Genomic DNA, 27,640 nt, shown 5'->3' on the forward strand with positions numbered 1-27,640 from the left:
CATAGTAGGAATTAAGAGGATTTATGCCATATCCTTTGTAAAACATAATAGTGTTAAATAAACACTGCAGTCATGCCTGTTTCTTTCATATTTCATTGTATAGCAATATTTGAAAAGTTTCATAAGGCAAGCACAGATCTGTTAAGTACAGTAATTTTCATATTTTTTAAGAAAACGGGGTTCTATAGTTAAAAAACTTGACGTAATAGAGAAAAGCTGAGATCAGTTTTGGATTCCACACCCAAAGATTAGTTAAAAACAGCTGTCGGACCAAACTCAACAAAAATTGTGTTCCCCAGTGTAATGGTGCAATGGCGGTGTTGTGGGGACTTACTGCCACATTGGCAGTTTCATACCAGAGTAGTGTTCAACACTACTGTTATGTCACTTTTTACAGTAGGGTGCATACGCAGCCATTTTTAACACATGATGAAAAATGGGTTAGATTTTTAAAAAGTCAATGAACCCACATATGACGAGGAAAACACTTTCTGTTAATAACAAGTTGTTGTTGTTGTTGTTCTTGTTCTTGTTGTTGTAGCAGTAGTAGTAAAGGTGCTGGTAGTTGTAGTAGTGGTGGTAGTGTAGCAGCAGAAATAGTGGTAGAGGTGGTGGTGATAGCAGTAGGGGTAGTAGTGGTGGTGATAGTCGTAGTAAAGGTAGTGGCAGTAGTAGCAGCAGTAGTAGTAGTAGTAGTACTAGTAGTAGTAGTAGTAGTTTTGGTAGCAATAGTAGTGGTAGTAGTAATAGTGGGCGTAATGTTGGTGGTAGAGGTAGCTGTGGTTGTGAACGTGGGTTGGGTTTAGACCATTGTGAAACAGGTTAGTTTTATCTTACTGATGATGGGTTGTCGCAATATTAATTGTATTGTCAAATTGACCCATGGACGTTTTCGGTGAAACAAAGACAAGAAAACAAGCATAACAGCAAGGTTACAATGTAAACAGTTCGAGTTACATGGTTGTGGTGATAGCAGTAGTGGTAGTGGTGGTAGTAATAGTTGTAGTGGTGGTAGTACTAGTCGTAGTGATAGTAGTAATAGTGGTATGGTGGTGTTAGTAGTTACAGGGGTGGTAGTAATGGTGGTGATTATAGTAGTGGTAGTACTAATAGTGATAGTAGTGGTGAAAGTGGTAGTAGTAATAGTTGTAGTGGTGGTAATACTAATAGTGGTGATACTAGTAGTGGTGGTAGTATTAGTAATGGTTGTGGTGGTAATAGTAAGTCACAAAGCTGTTTGACTGTTTAGTCGATAGCCTTGATTTTCAGCGTAAGGGCCATGTACTAGTATGCTCTTTGTCCTCACAAGTAAGATAATTTTGGTAATAGGACAACTACAGGACATTCCTATTGATACTGTGTATGTACAGTATATGTTAATATGTACGTTGTATATGTTGATTACACTTATTAAGCCAACTAGAATAAGTTAAATACTGGGAGAACTACTTTTAACTATTGAAAAAAAGTAATGATTTAATGAGTCTATGGGCCGGTTTGAGTCCCAGCATAAACAGGAGTATTAAAATTCCTATTTGGGGAGTGGAACCCCAAGGCTCCGCTGTACCTGCAGCAGGTTCTGTTATTTTTGTTCCATCTATTGAACGCAAGACAGATAATGTAGACAGACTAGGCCTTTATTTTGGGTCATGCTATAATGCACCACAGACATAAACAATGAATAGAACAATAAGAATTTTAGCTACCATGCCCTCTGGTCTCATTAACTTGATATCAACTGCAAAGAAGAAGAAGAAAAATGTATTAGCGTTCTCTTTTTTCGCTCCAAGTGTCCTATGCTGTGGTTTGGCTTCACGACTTTCAAACTGAGACGTCTCCAAGCTGGATAAGACAAATGTGAAGAGGGATGTGTACATGGGGGACTGTGTGTATACAGTGAACCCCACATTTTTGCAATTCACCATTCACAAACTTACCTCAACAGTTTGTTTCTTTGGAACCTTACTAACATCTGTTCACTGAAAACGCCCATTATTAGCGTATTTTTGTGCTTTGTGTAATGCCCTAAGACAGTGGTTTTCAATGTGTGGTACCCCCTCTAGACCAGGGGTCGGCAACCTTAAATACTCTGAGTCATTTCAACCGTTTCCAGCAAAAAAAATAAAAAAATAAAAAAATAAAAAGAATAACACAAAATAGTTATATATTTGAGTCCTTATATTCATGAAATTAAAGCCAAACTTACATTATCCACTTGCAGCCGACCAAAAATTCAAACCAAAAATGCCTTTTGCATCTGTCTTCTGTCATCATTTTATCGCGTGTGGAGCATTCAGTCAATTTGGACTAAAAAGGAAAATTTCACTGAACAATGTAAAATACATATTTGCTAAATAATAGCCAGGGTTAGGGTTAGCGGAGATTTGTCTACGGAAAAAACAATGTCCAAGTCGATGTGCCCTGCGTGTCGCCTGTTGATTGCGGCCCCCTGTACAATCGTCACCGGGGGAAGGGGAGGCACCCCCTACAGAATGCCGCCATGGGTGGCTGCCCATCCATCCATTTTCTGTACTTCTTATCCTCACTAGGGTCGCAGGTGTGCTGGAGCCTATCCCAACTATCTTCGGATGAGAGGTGGAGTACACCCTGAACTGGTTGCCAGCCAATCGCAGGGCACATATAAATAAACAACCATTCGCACTCACATTCACACCTATGGGCAATTTAGAGTCTTCAATCACCCTACCACACATGTTTTTAGGATGTGGGAGAAAAAAAAAATGGAGTACCCGTGCAAAAAACCCATGCAGGCACGGGGAGAACATGCAAACTCCACACAGGCAGGGTAGGGATTTGAACCCTGGTCCTAACAATTGTGAGGTAGATGTGCTAACCAGTCATCCAATCTGCTGCTGGTGGCTGCCCATATCACCCATATTAATAACATAGCATCAAACATTAGTTTTTCAAACTTGGCTTTATCCATGGTTTGCCCGCACGGGGTCAAATGGCTCAATAAATCTTGATGCCAGAAGTCACACATTGGCGCTTTTTTGAGCAGAAAAAAAGTTTTATTTTAATGTTACAAGATCCACATGTGGCTCTGGGGGCACATGTTGCAAACCTCTGCTCTAGTGGTACACGAAGAATCATTGTTAATCACTAAGTCAAAAATGTAATAAGTGCTAATAGGAAAGTAGCAATTGGTATTAATACAAGTTGTGAAGTGGTGACATACACGTCAGCGTCCCGCACTTCCATTGCATTATTTTCTAAATTAAATGTTTTTTTTGTACTGTAAGATGGGTTTGAATTGATATAAAAGTGTTTCTGCTATATAGCCAATTATTCTTGGATTTTCAATATTTGCATCGGGGGCGTGGTCCCTGACTCCAATGAATAGCGACGGCTCACTGTATACACAGAAATGTAATATGCTTTGGCTCAGTCAGTGCACGCCGCAGGGATGTGGGGGTGGCAGGGGTGTCTGTGGGTGGGGAAGTTGTCAGGTAGCGTGGCGGTCATGTCGGCCATGACAGAATACTGCCCGGCTCTTTGGCTTTCATTCGCAGCGCCATCAGGCCCGTCGGCTTGTAGTCGTTCTCCGGAGCCTCCACGCCGGGGAAGCTGTGGAGGGAGTAGAGGCCGTTGATGGCCGGATGGTGTGGCGGGTGGTGGTGGTGGTGGGCGTGGCTGGGTGACGACGGGATGCCCATGAAGCCCTGCAGGTTGCTGTGAGGGTGAGCGTACGCACCCATGCAGGAGGAGGGTAAGGATTCAGGTCCGAGGACGCAGCCGGTAGCCGACGCGCCGCTGACGACTCCTGAAGCCCCTGGCCACAGATTGCCCTGCATCTGCACACAAACAGACAAAGACACACACAATTACATGCAAACTAATACTCGTCTTTTCATCTTTTTTACAAGTACAGTGATACCTTGAGATACGAGTAACAGGACTTAAGAGTTTTTTTGCGATACGAGCCGGCTTTTTTACTTTGACTTGTGAGTGCAAACTTGAGATACGGGCAATGTATGGTAGCATGAGACTCGACTAAACGCACATTACAATATGCAGAAGTTTGACAGATATAATTAGAAAGCAATTTCAATAATGCTGGCGTGCTGGAGCCTATCCCAGCTGTCATCGGGCAGGAGGCGGGGTACACCCTGAACTGATTGGCAGCCAATCGCAGGGCACATACAAACAAACAACCATTCACACTCATAGTCACACCTACGGGAAATTTAGAGTCTCCAATTAATACATGTTTTGGGAGGAAACCGGAGTGCCTGGAGATAACCCACGCAGGCACGGGGAGAACATGCAAACTCCACACAGGCGGGGCCCCGCGGGGATTGAACCCGGGTCCTCAGAACTGTGAAGCTGACGCTCTAACCAGTCGCCACCGTGCCGCCCATAATTCATTACACACAAAAAAAGGTATTTACAGCTTCCATTTCTGAGCCGCAGGCATGCTGGAGCCTATCCCAGCTGTCATCGGGCAGGAGGCGGGGTACACCCTGAACTGGTTGCCAGCCAATCGCAGGGCACATAGAAACAAACAATCATTCGCACTCACAGTCATGCCTACGGGCAATTTAGAGTCTCCAATTAATGCATGTTTTTGGGATGTGGGAGGAAACCGGAGTGCCCGGAGAGAACATGCAAACTCCACACATGCGCGGGGGGGGGGGATTGAACCCGGCTCCTCAGAACTGTGAGGCTGACGCTCTAACCAGTCGGCCACCGTGCCGCCGTATTCACACCTTATTAAAGTTAAATGAACAACAACTGAGATTATAATTGATTCAATTTATTGCACTGAATTGTTTTAACATCTGCCTCACAGTTCTGAGGACCGGTGTTCAAATCCTGCCCCCGCCTGTGTGGCGTTTGCATGTTCTCCCCGTGCCTGTGTGGGTTTTCTCCGGGTACTCCAGTTTCCTCCCACATCCCAAAAAACTTGCGTGGTTGATTGTAGACTCTAAATTGCCCGTAGGTGTGAATGTGAGTACGAATGGTTGTTCGTTTATATGTGCCCTGCGATTGGCTGATGACCAGTTCAGGGTGTACCCTGCCTCTCGCCCGAAGATAGCTTGGATAGGCTCCAGCACGCCTAGTGAGGATAAGCGTTACAGAAAATGGATGGATGGATGAATTGCTTCAAAGTTGTATTTTAAACTCAATTTAACTGAACATTATTTCCCAACAAACTTTGCTGTGTACTTTGTAATGACAGCCTTGTAACTCCTACGGTTCTTAAGAGAAAACAGTTAAGCAAAAGCCAAGGCTGATTTCTGTTGGTCATATATAATTAGATGTGTACCTAATGGGCTAAAGGAGAATGAAAGAGATTCATAATTAAGGGACTAATACATGAGATAAAAATTTTGCCATTCTTCAAAAATAAAAAAGGAATGTGAATAAATTCTGCATTTCTCCTGTGTCCTCTACTTTAATTAAATCACTCAGATTTGTTAATTTATTTAGAAGGACTGACTCTGGCCAATTTACAATTGTTATTAGATTAAAGCTTACGTATGTTTCATATGCTGCGGTCTCAATTTGAAAAACAGCTTGATCACAGACCCGACACTGCACATGACATTTTGATGGTGACACTTCAATAAACACGTTCAGTAGTATGAAAATTATATTCACATGTAGCTACTCACAATTTCTACTGTACTTAGTAATAGTGGAACGCACTTTTGTCAACGACATTTTTATCATGGTGATCGTAATGCAAAGTTATCCCAAGCAGCAGACTAATAACGCGCCTGACATCTTCTCCCGCTGACTCTTTGGTCATGCCTGCAAAATTATTATTATTATTCTTTTAAATCTCCACAACAATAGCAATGCCGCTTCACTTATGCATTCAGGGATTATATTTTAGGGGCGACTTTCTGCTCTCGAGTGCATGAGAGAGAGAGAGAGAGAGAGAGAGAGAGAGAGAGAGAGAGAGAGAGAGAGAGAGAGGGAAAAAAAAGAGATTTTTGCTTGCCTATGAACCGGAAGGAAAGGTTTGGACAATTATCATAAAGTGTCCCAGCCCTAGTTATGTTACTTCGCTGTACTAAAAAAGTACACAATATTCTCATTTTTATTTTTAATCGTCGCAAACCAGTCTCAGGAACTTAATGTTTGACCAGCGAGCTAAACTGTTAAATTAGCGCGCCTGTCTTTGTAAGTTTTGTAGTGACGGATGAAGTTCGACGTTGTTGTTGTTGTGTTGCAAGCCATGCAGGTTGCAATCCTCTTTTTGCAGACTTCATCAACAACATAATACTTGAATCCAAATTGTATTATCTTTGGAGCTCCTTCCATCGTTGCCCATGCAGGTGGCTACGTCACACTGCCAAGTGCGGAACAACGCCGATTGTATTGCCAAATTACCCCCCCCCCCCCCCGAAAAAAAAACAAAAACATTTCTTTCTTTCAGAAAAAAACAAAAACAAACAAACAAAAAGTCTGACAAAAACTGTCTTCATTAAAAAGCAGATTTGTCAAGTCATGTAGTTCAAGTCAAAATCAAGTCTCTTGGCTACCAAGTCAAAGTCAAGTCAAATCTTTCTGAAGTATTTGGCAAGCAAGTCGTACTTACTTCCCCTGAACAAAAAAAAAAAAAAAAAAAGAGCTCGTCATTCATGTAGACACTGCTTTTAATCTCTCTCTCTCTCTCTCTCTCTCTCTCTCTCTCTCTCTCTCTCTCTCTCTCTCACACACACACACACAGCTATTGTAAGCATTTTTGTTGCCAAATTCCTTGTTTAAAATCAATTGAGAAAAAATGTTTAGTATTCAGTTATCCATCAATGTTTTGCTTATATGTAATAATATAATGAAGCAATTATATAATTATATGGTTTCACAGTCATAATGACCCATAAGGGCATGGTCTCAAACTCAAGGCCCGGGGGCCAGATGCGGCCCACCACATCATTTTATGTGGCCCGCAAAAGCAAATCATGCTCGTCAACTTCTGTGATTTTTGCTCAAATCTGTACCCAAATTCCAAATTGTCATAATAATAAACAATAATGTTGAGATACTGCATTTTTCTGTTACCAAACCCTTCTTCTACAGTAACTTAAACAATACTTGAACAAACTATTAACCTTGTCTTCTATTTCCAAAACTAGTTATCCCTCATTTTGTTGTGTAATGGTAATAATATGATTTGGTGATTAAACATTTCACTGTTCTAACGCCCTCTGAGGGAAATTATAACTACAATGTGGTCCGCGACAAAGGTGAGTCTGACACCGGTACTCTAAATTGTCCATAGCTGTGAATGTGAGCGGGAATGTTTTTTGTATGTGTGCGACTGGTTGTTTGGCTGTCGACCAGTCCATTCTTTGTCTATATACTGTATTGCCTGACATTAACTGGAAACCAAATTGTATAATTTTTTTATTTATTCATTGTCTTCTGTTTTGTTATTTAAGTATGCTATTTAAGTATTACTTTTATCCATGAAAAGTACTATGGAAACATAGTTGACTTCTAGTACATTTTTTAGTTTATGCTTGGGCTGTAGTTGGGCGGCATGGCGGCCGACTGGTTAGAGCGTCAGCCTCACAGTTCTGAGGACCCGGGTTCAATCCCCGCGGGGCCCCGCCTGTGTGGAGTTTGCATGTTCTCCCCGTGCCTGCGTGGGTTTTCTCCGGGCACTCCGGTTTCCTCCCACATCCCAAAAACATGCATTAATTGGAGACTCTGAATTGCCCGTAGGTGTGAATGTGAGTGGTTGTTTGTTTGTATGTGCCCTGCGATTGGCTGGCAACCAGTTCAGGGTGTACCCCGTCTCCTGCCCGATGACAGCTGGGATAGGCTCCAGCACGCCCGCGACCCTAGTGAGGAGAAGCGGCTCAGAAAATGGATGGGCGGATGGATGGGCTGTAGTTTGACATTCTGGGTATTGTTTGTGTGGACGAGCGTGTGTATTGTATATGACGTCATTATGGCATTGACGAGGTACATCCGACACGTCCGTTTACAATGCAGTCGCATTGGTAGATATCCCAGCTGCAATGTCTCTGTGGGAAATTTTTTTATTATTGTAAAAATTAACATGTAGGATGATGTGAGCCATACCTGGTAGGGGTCATGGCGGGGTAGGAGGGAAATATCATAGGTGGTGCTGAAGTGGTTGCGGACCTCCTGGATCTTCCCGTAGCGTTCCCGCTTCCTCCATTTGGCTCTACGGTTCTGAAACCAAACCTAGAGATGCAAGCAATACTATGCTGTATTATTTGTACATTTACATTTCAGTATTTTAACTTTTTCTAGTATTTGGGATGTAATATTGGCTCTAAGGTGCCTGAGTAAATGTGAAATATGAATTAAAATTGTCCACTCATTCCTGAGTTGCAGAGGTTTTTCTGGCGAGAGGCCTGAAATCAGTTCATTGGAATTTCTATGTCAATAGCGAAGATCTCCGCCTAGCTCTCCGCTCCCGAGCCGGCGCTGTCAACATAACAAACACCTGCTCTCACAAGTGGGTCTTAAACGAGGAGGCAACCAAACAGAGGAAAGACGGCGGTCTTAGCCAAATATGGACAAAGCTGATACAAAAATGGGTCAAACAGTCCTAATAACAGATGCTGACAGAGGGGCCTTTTCTGTACCCTCGCATGACAAAACCAAGGTGGTTTTTGAAATGAAATGTTCTCCAGGTACTCCGGTTACCTCTCACTTCCCAAAACATGCATGTTAGGTTCATTGAAGACTAAATTGTCCGCTGGTGTGAATGTGAGTGTGAATGGCTGTTTGTCTGTGTGCCCTGTGATTGGCTGGCGACCAGTTCAAGGTGTACCCCGCCTCTCGCCTGTAGTCAGCTGGGATAGTCTCCACTACACCGTGACCCAAGTGAGGATAAGTGGTACAGAAAATGTATGGATAAATTTTATCGTTATATCATTAATGTAGTATAATTAGACTATAGTTGTTACTTACCATTTACAAACATGACGGATCTATCTATGTCTCAATCAAGTACATACATGGGTTTCCTCTAAAAAGCAGGTCAGAAAATGTTTTTTTTTGTGTGTGGAGCTGGAACGTTTCAATGCATTTCCATTCATTTCGATGGAGAAATGTGATTTTAAGACATGATAATTTTGAGTTACGAGCATGGTCTTGAAACTAATCAAACTCGTAAGTCAAGGCGCAAATGTACATACCTATATTTTTATTTGAGTATTACTTTTTAACAAAGAATCAAGGTATATTTCATTTGTGTAAAGGATACAAAACACTGCATGTACAAGAGTGGTGACGTTACTCATTTCACCACCCCACTTGTAATAGTTTCATTTGTACCATGGGAAAAGAGTGTGAGAGAGCTGGAGAGAGTGTGGCATTTCTCTTGGGCACCAGACAATTGCTCAGCCTAGCCATGCAGTTTGAACACTCGTTTTATGATGTAAAATTATTGAAAGTTTAAAATGCTAATGTATAAAGGATCTTTTTTTTCCCAAGAAGAAGTGCTTAGTTTCACAATATCTCGGCCATATCACCGAGCTGCAAAACCAGTTTCAAAGCTTGTTTGGCATCAGGACAAATAAACTACACCCCAGGTGGGAAAAATAAAATAAACCTTGGGGGATCAAAATCAATTCAGATTCGAAATCTGACATTTGTGGAAAAAAAAACCCAGATATGACCCAGCCCTACTATGTGCATATAATTGTAAGACAAAAACAAACAAAAAAAATCAATAAATAAAAAAACAATTGTAAATCCCAAAACACCAGGCTGTTTAAAGTACAATAATCAAAATTATATCAAACTGAAATAAAAGACGATTATATGAAAAACAGGTCAGAGATGTTTCTCTTCAAAATGGTACACACCTGGACTCGGGCCTCTGTGAGCTCGGTCCTGAGGGCGAGCTGCTCGCGAGCGTAGACGTCCGGGTAGTGCGTCTTCTGGAACACCTTCTCCAGCTCCTCCAGCTGGAAGGTGCTGAATGTGGTGCGATTGCGCCGCTTCTTGTTCTTGCCCGACAGGTCGATGGAGTCGGCGATGAAGTCGCTGCTAGGCAAGTCGCCGCCGGGTAAACCGCCACCCGCCTCCTTCAGCTTGCCGAAGCAGTCGGTGCCCATGCCGGAGTAGCCCAGGCTTTTGAGAGCGTTTTTCTCTCGGACTGGATTGGGCAAAAAAACAACATGACACATTTTTCCATATATGACCTTGAAGCATGACTTTGTGGTGCAATCTGTTAATTTGTCTGAGATTTTGAAAAGGTTAGACCAGTGATGGGCAAATGGCATGGCCCACACTCTAAGTGGCCCCTCGATTAATTTTGGAACATTATAAAAAATGCTTCCTTCACCATAGATGATAAGTTCTAAGTTGGAGTTGCACCGTTTAGCACTAGATGGCACATATCGCTTTGGAGCTCTTCCACAGGTTCTTCACTGTCAGAGTTAAAAGTCGCGGTGGGCGGATCGATTCAAATATCGAAAATATCGATACCAAGTCAGTATCAGTATCAACTCGATACGAGTGTGGAAATAGCGATACAGTAGTTTCAGTATGCACTGGTTTCATCAAACAGGCAACGGCAGACTCGCTGTTTCTGTCTCAGCACCGAGTGGGAACACTTTGTTCCTCCTTCCGCCTCTTGAGTTTCGATGTTGTGCCGTCACATAACTTAGCAGCGCAAAGCAAAGCAAACAAGCAAGCAAACTACCGGGCCCACCAGCAATTTATTTTCAAAGTGAAATTGCCATTTGTTACCTTAGCCAACTCAAAAAATATAAATTATGTTAAGACCTTGATATAATACATTAACCCCATTGAAATGTTGATTAAATTAATACATTTACTGGAATTGTTTATTCAAGAAAAAAAAGCCAGACATGACAATGAACGGGGAACAATAGTTTTGTTACTGTCATATTGTTTCTGAAAATGTTTTTTTTTTAAATATAATAAATGTTTTATCTTAACCAATAAACTTAGTTCTACTTCTGTCCTGAGTGTCAACTATTTAATGATCATTTAAAAAAAACATACAGCCGGCACTGTGGACGACTGGTTAGCACACCTGCCTCACAGTTCTGAGGACCCGGCTTCAAATCCGGCCTTTGTATGTTCTCCCCGTGCCTGCGTGGGTTTTCTTCGGATACTCCGGTTTCCTCGCACATAAAAAAAAAACATGCATGGTATGTTAATTGAAGACTCTAAATTAGGGTGTACCCCGCCTCTCGCCCTGAAAATAGCTGGGTTAGGCTCCAGCACGCCCGCGACCCTAGTGAGGATAAGCGGACTGGAAGATGACTGAATGAATGAATAAAAAATAAAATAAACTCCCAAAAATACTTAAAGGTCGTGAAATTGAGATTTAGCAATTTGATAATGCATCTAACTTAATTATCGGTATCGGCAATACTGGCCTTGTCTTGACTTGTTATTGGATTGATACCAAAATATACAGTATTGCACACCACTAGTTAAAGGTTATCAGCCATGGTTGGTTATGTGGCGTTGGTGAGTCACTAAAAAAAAAAAAAAAAAAAAAACACCAATTCCTTCAACATGGAGAAAAAGCAGTAAACAGCGCATCGTCATATCATAGCCAGGTCCATTGACTGCTAATGCTAACGTCTGATTTACAAACAATGGAACAGACTGGGATATTACTGTATCGCACACAAGTCACAATCACGGTTTCATGTTAATAACGGGCAACATTAATTTAACTCGACAGTCAATTTGGACACACATTCAACAAACTACCGGTAACATAAACACAACTAAACGATAATGATTAACATCCTTATTACGGACAAAATTCCCCAGCATTACATGCTGCAATGCATGCGAGGTACCAAAGAGCGGCCGATCTCTTGGTGAAACTCAACAAAAGTACACAGACAACAGCGATCTTTTTCTTTCGCAAGAATCGTTGCGAGTTCGTTTGAAGTGCATGAGGAGTTGCGTCCTGTGTGTCATCTCAAAACGTGGACATATTTAACGCCGTTAAGATTATGGCAAATGCGTATGGTGGCTTGTACAAGCCCGCAGGACAGGGGAGAAGCGCCACGGCTGCTTCAACAAAAAGCAGAGTGAACTTTGATGCCCTAAACTGCACTGTATCGTACAGGTGAGTGAGGCGGCCTAGTCATTTGGGGATTTTGGATGAAATCCAGCAGTTAAGATCTTCAATTATTAAGGATCGTGAGGGACACTCTTTTCTTTTCTGAAAACAAAGCTCCTCTTTCACATTATCTTTAAAGATGCCCCCCACCCCCCTCTCCCCCACAGTATTTCTGTAAATGTTGATGCAAGTTATTGGCATTATTTCCTGAGCCACTATATGAAAGTGTTGTCCAAATTCATTTCCCTGAGCTGCAAAACAAACCCCCTCTGCACATATCTGCAGGGTCTCGTCGACTCGGGCTTGTCTCTTAATTCAATCTGGTCGCAACCTTCATTTCCAAACTCACGTTGCACTTCACGACGAAAATATTTCCCCTCCGTTGAGGCCATGTGTTTTGGGGAAACATTTAGCTAGGCAACAGCAATAGCAATAATTGGACATGTCTTTATTATGAAATGGTCATTTTTTAAAATGGATTTTCTTTAATTTGGGAGACCGCCAAGTTTTGACATGTATATCATAGTATATCGTACTCATTTTTTCTTACAACGCATATTTTATTTGTGCGGTACTCTGCGAGCTCCACTCCTATTGGACACAAGCTGCTTGGTGAAAAAGATCATTTTTGTTTGAAACATTAAACAAACTTGAGACACTGCCGAAAAACAATATTGTGAAATTTTATTTCAAATTTCTTTAAAAAGCAGCCAAACGATCGCAGCATACATGTACTTGTTAAACTACCCTTTTTTTTTTAGAAAATTTTATAGTTGCATTGAGTGCTTTTTTTTAAAGGACTTTTTCAAATTTTCTTCCCTCACGCTTCTGTTCCTCAGTGAGGAATCGATTTTTGTTTTCTTATCTTATTTCAGGAATGCAATTAAAATTATATATAATTCATAAAAACAGCCGCCAAAACAGGAAGACCAATTACTTCAGTGTGTATAGTTCATAACATATGCTCATGTATAGCCAGAAGGTGGCAGCGTCAACTATAGGTTCTGGTGATATGACCTCAAAATAAAATCTCATTAAAAAAAAAAAAAAATAATCCAATTCTTGATTTTAATCAATTACCCCCACCCCTTCGCTTATAGAAAAAAAACATCAATTGTATTTTTTTTTCCCTTTCGGGATTTGTTTTTCCTTCACAGATAATGTGAAAATAAGTGCTTCCCCCTGAAAAATCTTTCCTCTTGTCAAAACATGTACAGTATTTAAACATGATCCTGCTGCATGAAGTCAAATGTTCAACACTTTAACCCCATAAAGTGAGACTTCAAACTACATGGCTGGATTAGTTCTGCGTTTGTTCACGCGCTTTTCTCATGTACAGTTGTACAGGTGAAGCAAGGCAACCTCGCCAAAATATTTGCGGATGAAAAGCATGCTCCACACTGTTGTATATTATTGTGATCTTATCAGCACAAACAGCAATGACGGCCGGAGAACATCATTTCCTCGGGACACACACACACGAGAAAATGTCATGAAATTATAGCCACATCTCCATAAACATGAAGACTTTTTTTTTTATTAGGTATATCTTGTATCATTCTGATTGATATCAATGCACCGCATCAAATATGGAGATTAATATCCAAAGTAGCAGTGCATGACTGTTTTTGTGATATAAGTGATATGTATATATATATATATATATATATATATATATATAAGTTATAAAAGTGTATATTTTTAAAATTCACTATTTCATTTCTTGATTTTTTTTGGGGGGGTGCTTTTAGGCTTCATTTTCTAGATAAATACGTTGTCTTTCCGTGACATACTGTATAGATAATAGGACTGAAAGGTCCTATTACAAGATTCAAATGGAGATTTAACGAAGAAAACAGGCAAGTGAATTTGCAAACGCTCCTAATTGTACAGCAAATAATCAATTATGATTCTTTTGATGATTGAATTTACTCAGCGTTATATATCTTTATATTGATGTCAATATTTCTCAAATGTGGTTTTTGTGTGTAGATTAATGATAAAAGGTGATGAAAACCCCATTGTACTGTATGTAGTGAAGTCATTTGCACTTTTGTTCCTGTTCGGTTTGCATGGACACATAGAGTGAAATGTTGTCTCATTTTGTGGCGTAATTAATTCATATCTATTTCACTGATTGGACTTTTAAGTTGTCCTGTTTGCCCTCAGTTTGTGCCCAATGGGGACATAGAAGGGAAATGTCTCATTTTGTGGCATTATCAATTTGCATGTATCTAATTGATAAATCTTTTATACAATCGTCGTGTTCGTCCTCAGTCGGAGGCCAGTGGAGACATAGAAGCGCAATGTCTCATAATACGGCTTTATTTATTTTGAAAAAAATGAATTGTACTGACTTGGACTTATTGCATTCAGTCGCTCGCGATTGAAGCTCCGTGTCTTATTCGGTGGCCTACTTTATTTTGAGATGACATTTGTACTTCACTTCTGGATTGCTTCCAAAGTAATGTTTTCAAAAGCGATTGCGATGCCAATGCACAAGGAATATGACTTCAATGGCAACTTACTCTCGTGGTAGAAGGGCGCCTTATTGCCGCTTATAACGGCGGCCTTGTGCTCCTGGTTGAAAGTCTCGTGCAAGAACTTGCTGTGTTTCGCCGGCGGCGAGGCGGGACGGTTGGACGAGAAATCCCCGAAGTCGCGCTGCAGCGCGGCGGCTGCGTACGCGCCTCCGCGGTGCGCGTCGCACGGCAGGAAGGAGCCCGGCGACGGGGAGCCGGCGCCGGCCGGTGCGGTCGAGGCTGGTGGCGTCCGCCTGAAAGACAAACACTGCTCTGTCTCCATCTTGCATCCAATTAACCACTGCTCGCTCGCAGGCAGGCTGAGGACGCCAGAGCGAGTGCATCTTTTTTTCTTTCTTCAAGTTTTGAGTGAGTGGGTGGGATTTAACTGATCACACACTAAAAGCCGTGAAACTTTATGTGTGTGCGTGTATGATATAATGCGCCAACTATTCCGTCACACGTGCGTTCGGTCCCTCCAATTTAGCATTTAATTCCCACTTCAGATGGACATGGGCATGGCCTCCAAAAATGAGACATGACATCATATTTATTTATTTATTTTATTAATATATAATTATAATCTGTGAGAAGGCTGACGAACATTATTCTGCACGCAAACAAACAAAACAAATAATAATAATAATAATACTTATAATTCTTCCGCCTTTTTATTTTAACACCTAATCATTCCACGTTTCTCAACCGTTTCAAATAATAATAATAAGATTCACAAAATTTAAGAAATGTGACTTTTTCTCCGTCCTCCAAAAATCCGACTTGACCCGCACAATTGCACATTTCCCAAAAACAATTGAGGTGAATGAGACATTTGACAGTAAAGTTTCCCCGCATCTTTTAAATTCCGACTTGAAACGGTTCAGCTCCTTCAGGACATCTTAGGAACTATAGTCTCAAATTCCTCGATTTCCCACCTTTTTCACGATTTCATATGCTGCATGACAAAAATTCCCAAATGAATGCAGACATTTTACACATTGTCCTCCTCCTTCCACAAATTTCAATTTCAATTCAAACCATTCCGACTTGAAACTGTTCCAGCTCATTTAGCACAAAGGCAAAGTTGCCCAAATGTCCGCATTTCCACAATAACATTCCCAAAATGAGGGATGTGTATTTTACATATTTACCTCCTCCTTCCACATTATTCGACTGATTCAAACCATTCCAACTTCAAGTCTCAGGTTTTACATTTCAACAGTCAATTAATTCCTTCAGTTCTTCAGCATTCTTTATGTATTATTATTATTATTAACATTCTAAATGATTCGTACAGCCTTTCAAGGGACCCAATTAAGATGCTTATTGTTTGTGCACGTATGTTAATTTTGTCCATGTCCCCCCCCCCCCCCCCCCGGTCTTTGCCATTTCATTGGCTGTATTGCACGTGCACGTTTCTGTTCTGCCTTGTTTGTCAGTGAATTTTGTCAGTTTATCATATTACTATTATTATTATTATTATTATTATTTCCCCCTGTTATCAGCTCGCCATGTTTTAGGCCACATGTCATGAATTCACTCATCACTAAATAGAAGAAGAAGAAGAGACACAAGCATTTCCACTTAGAGTTGACAGAAATAAACAAACAAAATGTCCATATATTAAACAATAATAATTTGAAAATGTGCTTAAAAACAAAATTTTACTCGACACAAACTTAAATAATTAACTCAAATGATTGTGAATAATAGCAACAATAATAACAACAATAATAATGATAATTATAATTGACATTACAAAATGAATCCAGAACTAACATTTTTACTTGCAGAACAAACAGCAAAAATAAAGGAAACATTTCACATCATATTTTCTTTCATTAAAAAAAAACAGTTGCTGCTCCTGATTGATGTTTCTCGGTCCACAATTTTTTTCCCCCTGTTCACATATAAGATTTGATCGAAACGCTTCAATTTATGAGCTGATAATAACAATAAAAGCAGTTTGGCTCCCTTTTACCTTGCATGGCTGAAGGTGCTCAGCATGCGTCGTACATAAAAAGCCAACTGATATCCTGACATATTATCTGCAATCTGGACGAAGTTAGTCCAAACACGGCGCACTTACCGAGCTGGGCCGCGGGACGGCTGTTCTCATGCGGAGACGTCGTCTGGACATCTCGCCGGATACGCGAGGACGCACGCCGCCACTCAGCTGATGGACAAGTGTATAAACAGGAGGTCCATTTGGGCTGAGAGGCCTCGTGAGCCCCATTTGATTCAATTTGGAAGTCCATTGGCGTCCATGTTGAAGATCTGCGGGCGAAAGGGCAACAAAAGTGATGGGGAGTTAATGAATGCAGGCTTCAAATAAGAAGTTTAAAGCAGGACCGCTACATCACAGAACTATTCAAACATAGTGTGGTACTATAGGGCTGCAAAATGGCCTTTAAAAAAAACAACAACTGTTTGTTCCCGTAAATATCCCATTGTATTTATAATTTCCCCCTTCACTTGAAGAAAAAGCAAATGAAAATGACAAAAGTCATTTTTTTCCCCTTCTCGGCTTTATTTCTCCTGATTTTTCTTTTCCAGCAAGTTTTTTTCCCCCTCTTCGGCATGAACTTGCATCGAATTCCAGAGAAATAAATACATATATGTATTTCTTTACAAATAATGTGAAAAATAATTGCTTCCTTTTGGGGAAAATAAATGTCCGTTCAATCAAAACATGTATGTCAACACGATCCTGAATAAATGAACACGTTAAATATTCAACAAATGAGCTGTCAAAACAGCACGACTGGGTTGGTCCATTTGTCTCCTGTCCAAGGGCAGGGCCTGCACCCCTCTGGCTCTATCACGTTTTTTTTTTTTTAAACATGTAAAGTTGAACAGGTGAGACAAGATGATCTCCGCAACATATTTGCGGCTTAGAAGCACAAACATTTCCAACGTGGATAAATCACTGCTTTCGCTAACGTCCAAATGGTCACCGTGTCTCTGCTAATGTTTGATTCCTCGATTGCCTTCCACTGGGTTCTTTCCTGTAAACAAAACAATATGGAAATGTTTTTTTGCTGGAATTGTAGTCACAAGTCCCTTTTTAAAAAATACTTGCTTGAAGGGTCGGAAAAGTCGCAAAATTGGTGACACTGATTGATTTTGACTGTGCTTTTTGGAAACTACCGTAGCTTTGTTGTTGTTAGTGTAGGCAGTGCACATCAGCAGGGACGTTCTTCCAACGACGGAAGCTGCAAAACACATCAATACAAGAAAATCATTAACTTAAATACATGTACTGCGCCCTGCTCTAAAGTGTCCCCACCTTTTAGACGTTCCACGTCACGTGTTCTGAGCGTGTCCGAGGCATGACCCCGCACAGGAAATCATTTCAGCCTGTTGTGTGTCCCAGGGTGGACGACCAGCCCGCCGCCCCCCTCCGCCACGCTCTGGGCAAAAACAGCATGGCTGAAGGTGACCCTGCGCCCCTCACGTGGGCCCTTGACCAACTACATCCTCTACAAGAGCACATCCTCTTTTCAAAAGCAACAATTTGTTTGACCCTTTTTGGAACAATTTCATGTCAGACAAAAATATTGATACCAGCATGTATATCGATATTTTGGCCCACCACTACCACGGACTCAAAGATGATTGTTTTCAAACAATAATGCTAGCATCCAAAGCGTGATAATCAATAAACTGAAAGAAAGCCATTTTGCGACACTCCGGCGATAACGTTATAACTGCGAAAGGGAAAACTGAATTTAGAAACCCTTTCTTGGCTATATTGATATCGCGATGTATCGTATTATGGGGTTCTTCCAATAAACCGATTATTCCACAATCTCTGTATCGTAGTACCCTCGGTATCGTTGGAAAAATAGTGCCACAAGGGTGGGCCAAAATATAGGTTACCTGATGGATTGTTTTGCTACCGCTCGCTATTTTTATTTTGATACAATTGGATCAATTTTACCATGAACATAATACTGTACAGTAGAATACAGTGCTACAGTACATCCTGATATTGTCCCACCTCTATTAACTCAGATTAACATACACTTTTCAACCATAAAGTAAGAAGAATACATAAGTGGAATTATCCCTATTTGATCCAATGGCATTGATACTGTATTGTAAGGCATAGCAAAATGATAGATCCTGATATCGATATTTTATCCCACCCATATTATACCGCAGTTTAACACACCATTTGCTAACATAAAATAGGATTTACTGGTATTGCATAAGTGTGGCATCAAACAGCCACAATATTGATTTTTCTCCCCATCCCTATATTGGATTATCTATTTTTCTAAGTATACGAGTGGCTGTTTCAGCAGGGAAGACATTTACCCACATAAAACCAAGGCGGCATCAAAAATGCCGAAATTAAAATGAATATTTATTTATTTTACAAGTGTCTTTACCATTATTGATCAAATTATATGAAAATGCCCCACAACCTGCCAGTGCTGGGAAGGTTCATTTTGTACGAGAACTAGTTGAAAGTTCAGTTCACCGTTCCAAAAATGAACTAGTTCATTTCACACTTCATAATTCAAAAATTTGAACTAAGTTCACCATTCCAAAGATGAACTAGTACATAATTCTTTTTTTGTTTTTTCTCAATACTTTGCTGACAGGTTATTCCTCTTAAAATACTGTCACGGCCTGGCACGGGAGCTGCTGAGGCAAGTTCTACACAGCGGTCATCGAATCAGTCCTGTGTTCTTCCATCACAGTCTGGTTTGGTGCTGCTACAAAAAAGGACAAACTCCGACTGCAACGGGCAATCAAAACTGCTGAAAGGATTGTCGGTACCCCCCTACCCACCCTTGAGGACTTGCACGCTGCCAGAACTAAGACAAGAGCGTGCAAAATCCTCTCGGACCAGGTCTTCCAGCTCCTTCCCTCAGGTAGGCGCTACCGATCAATGCAAACTAGAACGAACAGACATTCCAACAGCTTCTTCCCTCTTGCGATCAACTTCTTAAGCACCTAACCTACAATTCCATTGCAACACGCTGGCAATTTTTTGTCTTGAGTTTGTTGTCACATTTCTGTGGGGCCAATTATATATTACTCGTGCACTCGCTGTAGTAGTCTCGCTACGCTGCACTAGTTGCATATCTGTTGTTGACCAATACTGGCCACTCGTGCCAGAGTAGCATCTGCCCCACTTTCACACTGACTGAGGAGTATCTACAACATTTACACAATCAACATTGTCCCAGATGATCGCACTACTCGTCACTTTAAACCGCATACACTCCTTGAAGTCTCGGCGCCCTTTGCACAATGGTCATTGCACCGGACTATTGCGAGATTAGCCATTCGAACTGCTCTAAGTGCTAGAGGACTCTGCATCTTTTTGCACAATTGTCAAAAAAATAATAATAATTTGTACCGGCATTACCAGATAACTTGCAACCCTGTATTCCTCAGTGACTGTTTTTTCTCAATGTCTTATTGTCTGAAAAGTGTTCTCTGTCAATTGACTGTCTGTTGTCGTACTAGAGCGGCTCCAACTACCGGAGACCAATTCCTTGTGTGTCTTTTGGACATACTTGGCAAATGAAGATGATTCTGATTCTGAGTCTGATTTCATTTTCCCACTCTTGCCACTCATTCAGTCCACACTAGTAGCCAGCTGCAGCTTTCACCCTACAATCTCAAAAACATGAAGAAAATTGTTTTGCTTGAATGTTTTTTTAAAATGAGGAATTAAAACAAAAGCAGGACTTTTGTCCTTAATGTGCAAACAAAAACATGCAACACAGTATGGCAGGTAAAATAGTGAAAGGACATTGGTAACTTTGCATTCCTTGCAGCTCTGTCTGACTAGCCATTCATCCATTTTCCGTACCGCTTATCCTCACTAGGGTCGCGGGCGTGCTGCAGTCGATCCCAGCTGACTCTGACGGGTTAGATACGACCCTGAACTGGTCGCCAGCAAATCACAGGGCACACATAAACATACAACTATTCACACTCACATTCACACCTACGGGCAATTTAGAGTCTTCAGTTAACCTACCGCGCATCTTTTTGGGATGTGGGAGGAAACCGGAGTACCCAGAGAAAACCCACGCAGGCACGGGGAGAACACACAAACTCCACACAAGCGAGGCTGGATTTGAACCTAAGTCCTCAGAACTTTGAGGCAGATGTGATAACCAGTCGCTCACCGTGCCGCACTGGCTGACTAAATTAACAAAACATTTGATTTGATCTCTTCTTATATTACAAAAAGTAAATTTGTTACAGTGTGGTCATATAGTTTTAACTAAAGCATTCTGACATAAATAATCATTTTCCTAGTAGGCCTAATCACTTTTTACAATTACAGTATGTACTGTATTACAAAATACACATTCACTCCCATTTAAGCGTGTCCCTGAACGGATCTCGCGTTTTTACGCAGCTCTCGCGGTTTCCAAATACAGCATTTTTCCGCGGACATATGAAGGCACGTACAGTTCATAATGTGTTTAGACAGGGTTTGTGCTGGAAGTCTCTAACAAAACCTGACACTCATGAACAAAAATGAACTATCATTCGAAAACAGTTATTTGACGCCAGAATGAGTGCGTCCTCAATCACGCTCGTCAGGTAGAAATGACTTAAATTCAGTTCACCTTCATGCAAATTATGAACTACTTCATGAATTTTTGTTCAGTGACCTTGTTCAGGTAGAACACTGCGACCTGCCTATACTTGGTACAAGGACAGGTCAATTCTTGTCCTGTCATCGTTGGCTATTCTCTGACTGTCCTTTCACTTATACAGGGTGATGGTAAAAGCGGTGGGACAATATCAATTGTGAGATGTATCATATCACTATCTCTTACTATACAGTTTCCACACAACTGAATCAAATATCGATATTCTGGCTGTTCAATGTCACGTGTATTTTACTTATATAAACCTATGATATTTTGACGGTAGAAAAGGGTATTTTTGTATCGACAATGGCACCTCGCCTTACGAGTGGCCCGACTTTACTTTGACTTACGAGCAGAAATTTGAGATTCAAGCACTAGATGGTGGCAGTGAACTTCACAGCAAGCAGCAGTTTGGCAGATAGTGAACAATTAAAAAAAAAAAAAAAAGTTTAAGTGCTTAATGCCAAACCCGTTTCAAGTTTACTGTAAAACTAAAAAAAAAAAAAATGATAATTACACATTGTGTATTTAACCTAAATTTGCCTTACAAATGCCATCTAGTTGAATGCAAATGCATAATGGAAATGCCATAGACGGGCTTAGGAAATGAGCATTGATATTGCGGTGGTTATACCCCTATATTGCGGTGGTTATACCCCTTTAGAAAAAAATATATTTGAACACAAAAACAGCAGCAACACATGCAGGCAGACAATATAACAATACTCACAGGCATACAGTATATTTTTTATCCTTGGTGAAAAACAACTAATTTTATTGCAGTTTATTAGTGACTGTTTAGGTGGAGTCTGGATGTATTGTATTGTATGCATGTATGTGTGTATGTATGTACAGTACATTGTGATATTGATATTTTCTCCCATGAGTCCCTCTGCGATTCCCACCCTGAGCAACAATGTTCACAACCTGCCAGACGAGCGCAGCTGTAAGCTTGTACGACCATCTCTATACTTGCTGACCCGTCTTTGTCCGGCCATCGCGGCCTGGGGCCTTTCCTCTCCCGTATACAGGGTGGCGATTCAACCTGAGGTTTGCATTAGAATAGGAGAAGGACGGCTAATTGAATTACCCGCCATGAATGCACAGAGATGATCCCATACGCAGAGCCAGGGGATTCTCTCAAGAGGCCTCCCTCACATCCTCTACGCTGTATCCAGAAGCCGCACAGCCAACCGAGGCTCTGATTGACAGCCGCCGACCCCGGGGTTAGCCGGTTGGAGGGGTGCATTATGGGAAGCTTAACCCAGTTTTCTGGGGGAAGTAGGGCGGGTAGCTGTCCTTTGTGTCACCTCGCATGAGCAGGCGGGCCAGAGGAACCTGTGTTGACGCACATAAGTCAAAGACTTTCTAAGAATTACCAAAATGCCATCTTATCCCCTTTTGTAATTTTCAAAAATGTATTATTATTTTGTAAACATTTGGGCATTTGAGCTTCAAACACAATGCCCCCGTTAGACCAGTGATTCTTAAAGTGTTGTATGAAGGCTCCCTCTGGTGGTACGTTAAAGAATCGCTGAATTAAATGTCCAAACTGTGCATAATTTTACAGCTGCTTGAACTTTTTTTTTTATATCACATAGTCATCTACAAGTGTACGGTTTAGTTATATTTAAGCTAATACATTTGCCTTTATGGTAATCTTTTTAAACCTGCTGTTTTCAAACTGGTGGAATTGTGGACGACTGGTTAGAGGGTCAGCCTCACAGTTCGGAGGACCGGGGTTCAATCCCCGGCCCCGCCTGTGTGGAGTTTGCATGTTCTCCCCGTGCCTGCGTGGGTTTTCTCCGGGCACTCCGGTTTCCTCCCACATCCCAAAAACAAGCATAAATTGGAGACTCTAAAATTGGCCGTAGGTGTGAATGTGGGTGTGAATGGTTGTTTGTTTGTATGTGCTCTGCGATTGGCTGGCCACCAGTTCAGGGTGTACCCCGCCTCCTGCCCGATGATAGCTGGGATAGGATCCAGCACGCCCGTGACCCTAGTGAGGAGAAGCGGCTCAGAAAATGGATGGATGTTTTCGTTTATTTCTTGAAGTAATGTTTTTTTATTTAATATTTTTTTCTTCGGAATAAAACCTCTGCCTTGTTTTTGATGAACATTTGGGCCGACCGTATTTTATTATTGGTCATGATGGTGGTACATGGAGAGCTAACTAATTTTTGAGGCTGTACTTGATGGAAAAAAATTCGACAACCACTGATGTAGACTAACAATGACATGAAATTGTTGACAGAATCTGATTCAGCTTGTATCTCTAGATCAGGGATGGGCAAACCTTTGCGCTTCAGGGGCACATTGGATTTTTAAAAAGGACATATGGACCAAGTTATTCCTCGATGAGATAAAAAAAAAAAACAACAACACATATATATGCTGAAATGTATTGGCTGGCAACCAGTTCAGGGTGTACCCCGCCTCCTGCCCGATGACAGCTGGGATAGGCTCCAGCACGCCCGCGACCCTTGTGAGGAGAAGCGGCTCGGGAAATGGACGGATGGATGGATGTTGAAATGTGCACATAAAATATCCAAAATTATTGATTTCAATAATAAAATAATAACTTATTCTCCTTTTAAAATACTGCATTGTTTAATTAATTAACCAAGTCTTTAACAAAAACATTTCATAATTATGTAAACTGTCTTAATTATATTATATTTTTCATTTTATTATTTACAATAAATCATTCAACCAATGAGAATAATGACAAGAATGCATACAAAATAGAATGCATTGATAAGGAAGGAACATTTAAACTAACCCATTTAAAAAAAAAAAACTCAAAATAAAGCAAAGACTATTACAATGTTTTTGATAATGTACAGTAAATGCTTTGTGAGCTGGATAAAAGTAAAGTTTTCCCCCTGCTGTAGATTTTATTTGTCATATGTGTTATTCCTTTTAAACAAGCCTCTCATAAACCGAGCGATGAAACTAACTGGAGGAACGTCGTGATGTTTATAAGCAACAAGTGTGCTCATGGAAAGCAGCTTTTAAATCCATTACCGGGACATGATTGGAGGCGGTTTTGCTCGACACGGAAGCCGAGAGAGAGACGTCAACGCCGGCAAGGAGCAAGAAGACAGCCCGGTGCGTCGTCTCGATGAACGAACGGCCCGCAGTTGCTCTTCTTGGGCGCTAAGTGGAGGACAGCCTCACTCTTTAAACGCACCAGGGCTCTGCAAAAACACACATTTACTAAAACACCTCAAAATGGTTTGCTTTGGGAGTCAAGCTGTGGAAAACAAACAACCCCCGACGCAGTCAAACACCGGAGGAACAAAACGGAGCCAGCGCCAAGCAGTCCTACGAGAGGGGGGGAATAGGTGACCAAAAATAGTCGTTTGGTTTCACGTCAAATGTACATTTTTTTCTTCAAAACAAATTAAGGCCCCACAAAAGTGCCCCCCTCCGCGTCCATAATCACTCTGGTCTAATTTTGTCATGGTCGACTATTGCCTTTAAAACATTAACTTAGCTAGCATGTAATTGGGGAGGCTAAAATCGACTGCAATTACATGAACCATTTGTAGATAAATAACTTTCCACGCAGGCTAAGATTAACTACCGTGTTAACTACAACTTGTCAATAAAGTATAATTACATTTTATTTCCAAATTCACACACTGTAAATAGCAGTAAGACTCATTTCATTTATCAAAAACACTAAATAATTACTAATAATTTCATTTAAAATTTGTGTACATTTAAATCACACACCCCTGACAATATTTAGAAGCATTAAATGAAATAATATACATACACGTCATAGTTGTAAATATACAACTTTGTTTGGTCATTTACTTTGACTTATGTGTTACCACAGTCTTGAATTAGTTTGTTATACGTTTTGCAGCAATAAAACGAGCATTTTCACATAATTTAGTGTAATAATTATGGAATGGAATACTGTACACCATAAATTAAGCAGGTTTTTTTTTTTCCTTGAACAAAAACTGCAAATATGTGTATAAATATTTTCGGGACCATCCTGATGTTAGAAAGTCAAATGCTTAAAGGTGTTGGCAAATGTATTCAAAGAGGCATTTGGACCGACTCCCACAGAAAAAAAAGAAAAGGAAACATTGGGAGCCACAAAACCTTTTGGCATGTAAAGTGAGAATAACACTGCATAGATCGTTTTGTTTGTTTGTTTGTTTGTTTGTGTTTGACCTGTATGTGTAAAAAAAAAACAAAAAAAAAAAACTACAGTGTGTTGAATATATGTAACCAATGAACTGCTACAGATAACATCTTATTTCTGCATGCAAAAAAAAAAAAACATTTTGTAATAAAAGACACTTGGTTGAAGCTTACGTTCAAATAAACCAGTCAAAGTCTATTTGAGTCCTCCTCGTATTCATGAAATTATAGCCAAACTTAAAATATCCACCTGCAGCCAACCAAAAATGCCGTCTACTTCTGTGTGACTATTTCACTCAACAATGTCTTATCTGTATTTTCAAATTAACAGCCAGTAGAATATTTATTTCACATGGTTAATGTGATTTTTGCTCCTGAACCTCAGCGTGCAGTGTCGGCACATCAGTGCTGAAGACGCCACTTTGATGTTCATCTGTGAGGCGTTTGTTTTTAATATCTTACATGTAGCACGCAGCATTACATAAATGTTGTGTTTTCTTCGAAAACTTTTCTTTTCTTGGATTTATCCATGGTTTGCCTACCAGGGGTCGAATAGCTCAATTAACCTTGCTGTCAGGTGTCGCACATTGGCAGTTGCCATGCGTATTTTGAGCGACAACACATAAATAAATAAATACATTTTAATTGATTTATTTTAATGTTACAAGAGCACCATAATCGTCATGTTTAGAATTACATTTGAAAAGCGAACAAACTACAATATAAGCCCGTTTTAAAGTGAGGGTTGAGAAACATTTGCAGCAACAATACACCGACAGACAGATTCCGTAGCTAGGGACTGTAGGTTGTATGGCTTGGTTCCCTACACCCTATATTGCAGTCCAGAGCTTTGTCACGCTCCAATGTGATACAGCTGTACAAGCCCAACCCCATGGGAGTTGGATATCTGAGGTCATCCCCCCAGCGGATGCTCGGGCTCATCCTGCTACTGCTGGGTGCCCCGAGGGCCTGGGCATGCAGAGCGTGACCCCACCTCGCCCCCCAACAGCCACCCAGGCTTTGGTCATAATGTCCCCTTCACCCAGAGTGAGAGTGAATGACACAGATTGGATCTTTTCCAGTCCATACGGATGACTGTCACTTATTTGTTTTTTTTCTTCTTCTGTCACTTCATGTCACTTCCACGCGCGTGAAGTCGGTCTCCTAACTCTTTTACACATCTGAGTGGGAGCGTCATGTCTCCGCCGGGGGAAAACAGAGCAGCATAGCAAATTAGACAGACTGCAGTTCCACCGAGAAAGAACATGTGAGAAATTGCGTCTGTTTATAAAGAGAGGAAAAAGCAACCGACCTTGGGGCTAAAGTGGATGGATAGAAAATAAACTGTTTGGAATGACTCTGCACATTGAGCAATAGAAAGCAGCTGTGGAAATGTGAACATAGACTCTGTTGGTTTCTTGAGAAAAACTTTCATCGGCTAACTTTCTTGTACTTTTTAATTTCAAGGGGACATATTAGTATTATTATGAAAGGGTAGCATGATGACTGAGTGGTTGGCACACCTGCCTTGCAGTTTTGAGATTCATGGTTCGAAGCTTGGCGCTAAGCCTTCCTGTGTGGAGTTGGCATGCTCTCTCCAGATTTGCATTGTTTTTTTTCTGGGTGCTCTGGCTTCCTCCCGCATTCACAATCAAGTTAGCATGCTAGCTTCATTGAAGACTATAAATTGTCCATAGATGTAAATGTGAGCGTGAATGTTTGTCTCGATGTGCCCTGACATTTACTGGCAGCCAAGTCCATTGTTAGTTTATATGCGTCTCTGATTGACTTACCCCACCTGTCACCCCAAGTCAGCTGAAATAGGCTCAAGTTCACCCGCACCCCTAATGAGGAGTCAGGACTAGCATTAGAGACCATTTCCCCCTGACGTCACACGTGCTTCTGGGTGTCAACAGCTCTCGTAAACAAACCCTTACATGTAATTTGACCAAAGCAGACCAATGGAGAAAACAAGGTACATTGCTTGAACGATGATTTTGGCTTGGGACGATTCTAGGATAAGACGTTGAGGGGTGATGAGCTCCCGGCCAGGCAAGATAAATTTCACTGTTTTGTATATTTGAATATCATTTCATTTCCACATACAGTAGGGTCACGGGCTCACTATAGGGGGCAGGTTTACTCCATAAAATATGCATACAATTAGTGTGTACGTACATTCAATTCAATTCAATTCAATTTGATTTATATAGCGCCAAATCACAACGGATGTTTTCTCAGGG

General features: G+C 40.9%; 1 protein-coding gene across 1 annotated transcript in view; it reads right to left on the minus strand.

Annotated features, from left to right (window-relative positions):
* Window positions 1-3,126: 3,126 nt before the first annotated feature.
* alx3 (ALX homeobox 3) overlaps window positions 3,127-27,640 on the minus strand; it is a 28,380-nt gene continuing 3,866 nt past the window's right edge. The window contains exons 2-7 of the mRNA XM_061699014.1: window positions 22,498-22,571; window positions 16,688-16,875; window positions 14,605-14,838; window positions 9,825-10,117; window positions 8,065-8,190; window positions 3,127-3,815 (exon numbers count right to left, since the gene is read on the minus strand). Of these exons, the coding sequence (XP_061554998.1) occupies window positions 3,483-3,815; window positions 8,065-8,190; window positions 9,825-10,117; window positions 14,605-14,838; window positions 16,688-16,875; window positions 22,498-22,571 (1,248 nt within the window). The 3' untranslated portion in view covers window positions 3,127-3,482. The remainder of the gene's footprint in view (window positions 3,816-8,064; window positions 8,191-9,824; window positions 10,118-14,604; window positions 14,839-16,687; window positions 16,876-22,497; window positions 22,572-27,640) is intronic.

The sequence above is a fragment of the Phycodurus eques genome, chromosome 1, assembly GCF_024500275.1.
Source record: "Phycodurus eques isolate BA_2022a chromosome 1, UOR_Pequ_1.1, whole genome shotgun sequence".
NCBI lineage: Eukaryota > Metazoa > Chordata > Actinopteri > Syngnathiformes > Syngnathidae > Phycodurus > Phycodurus eques.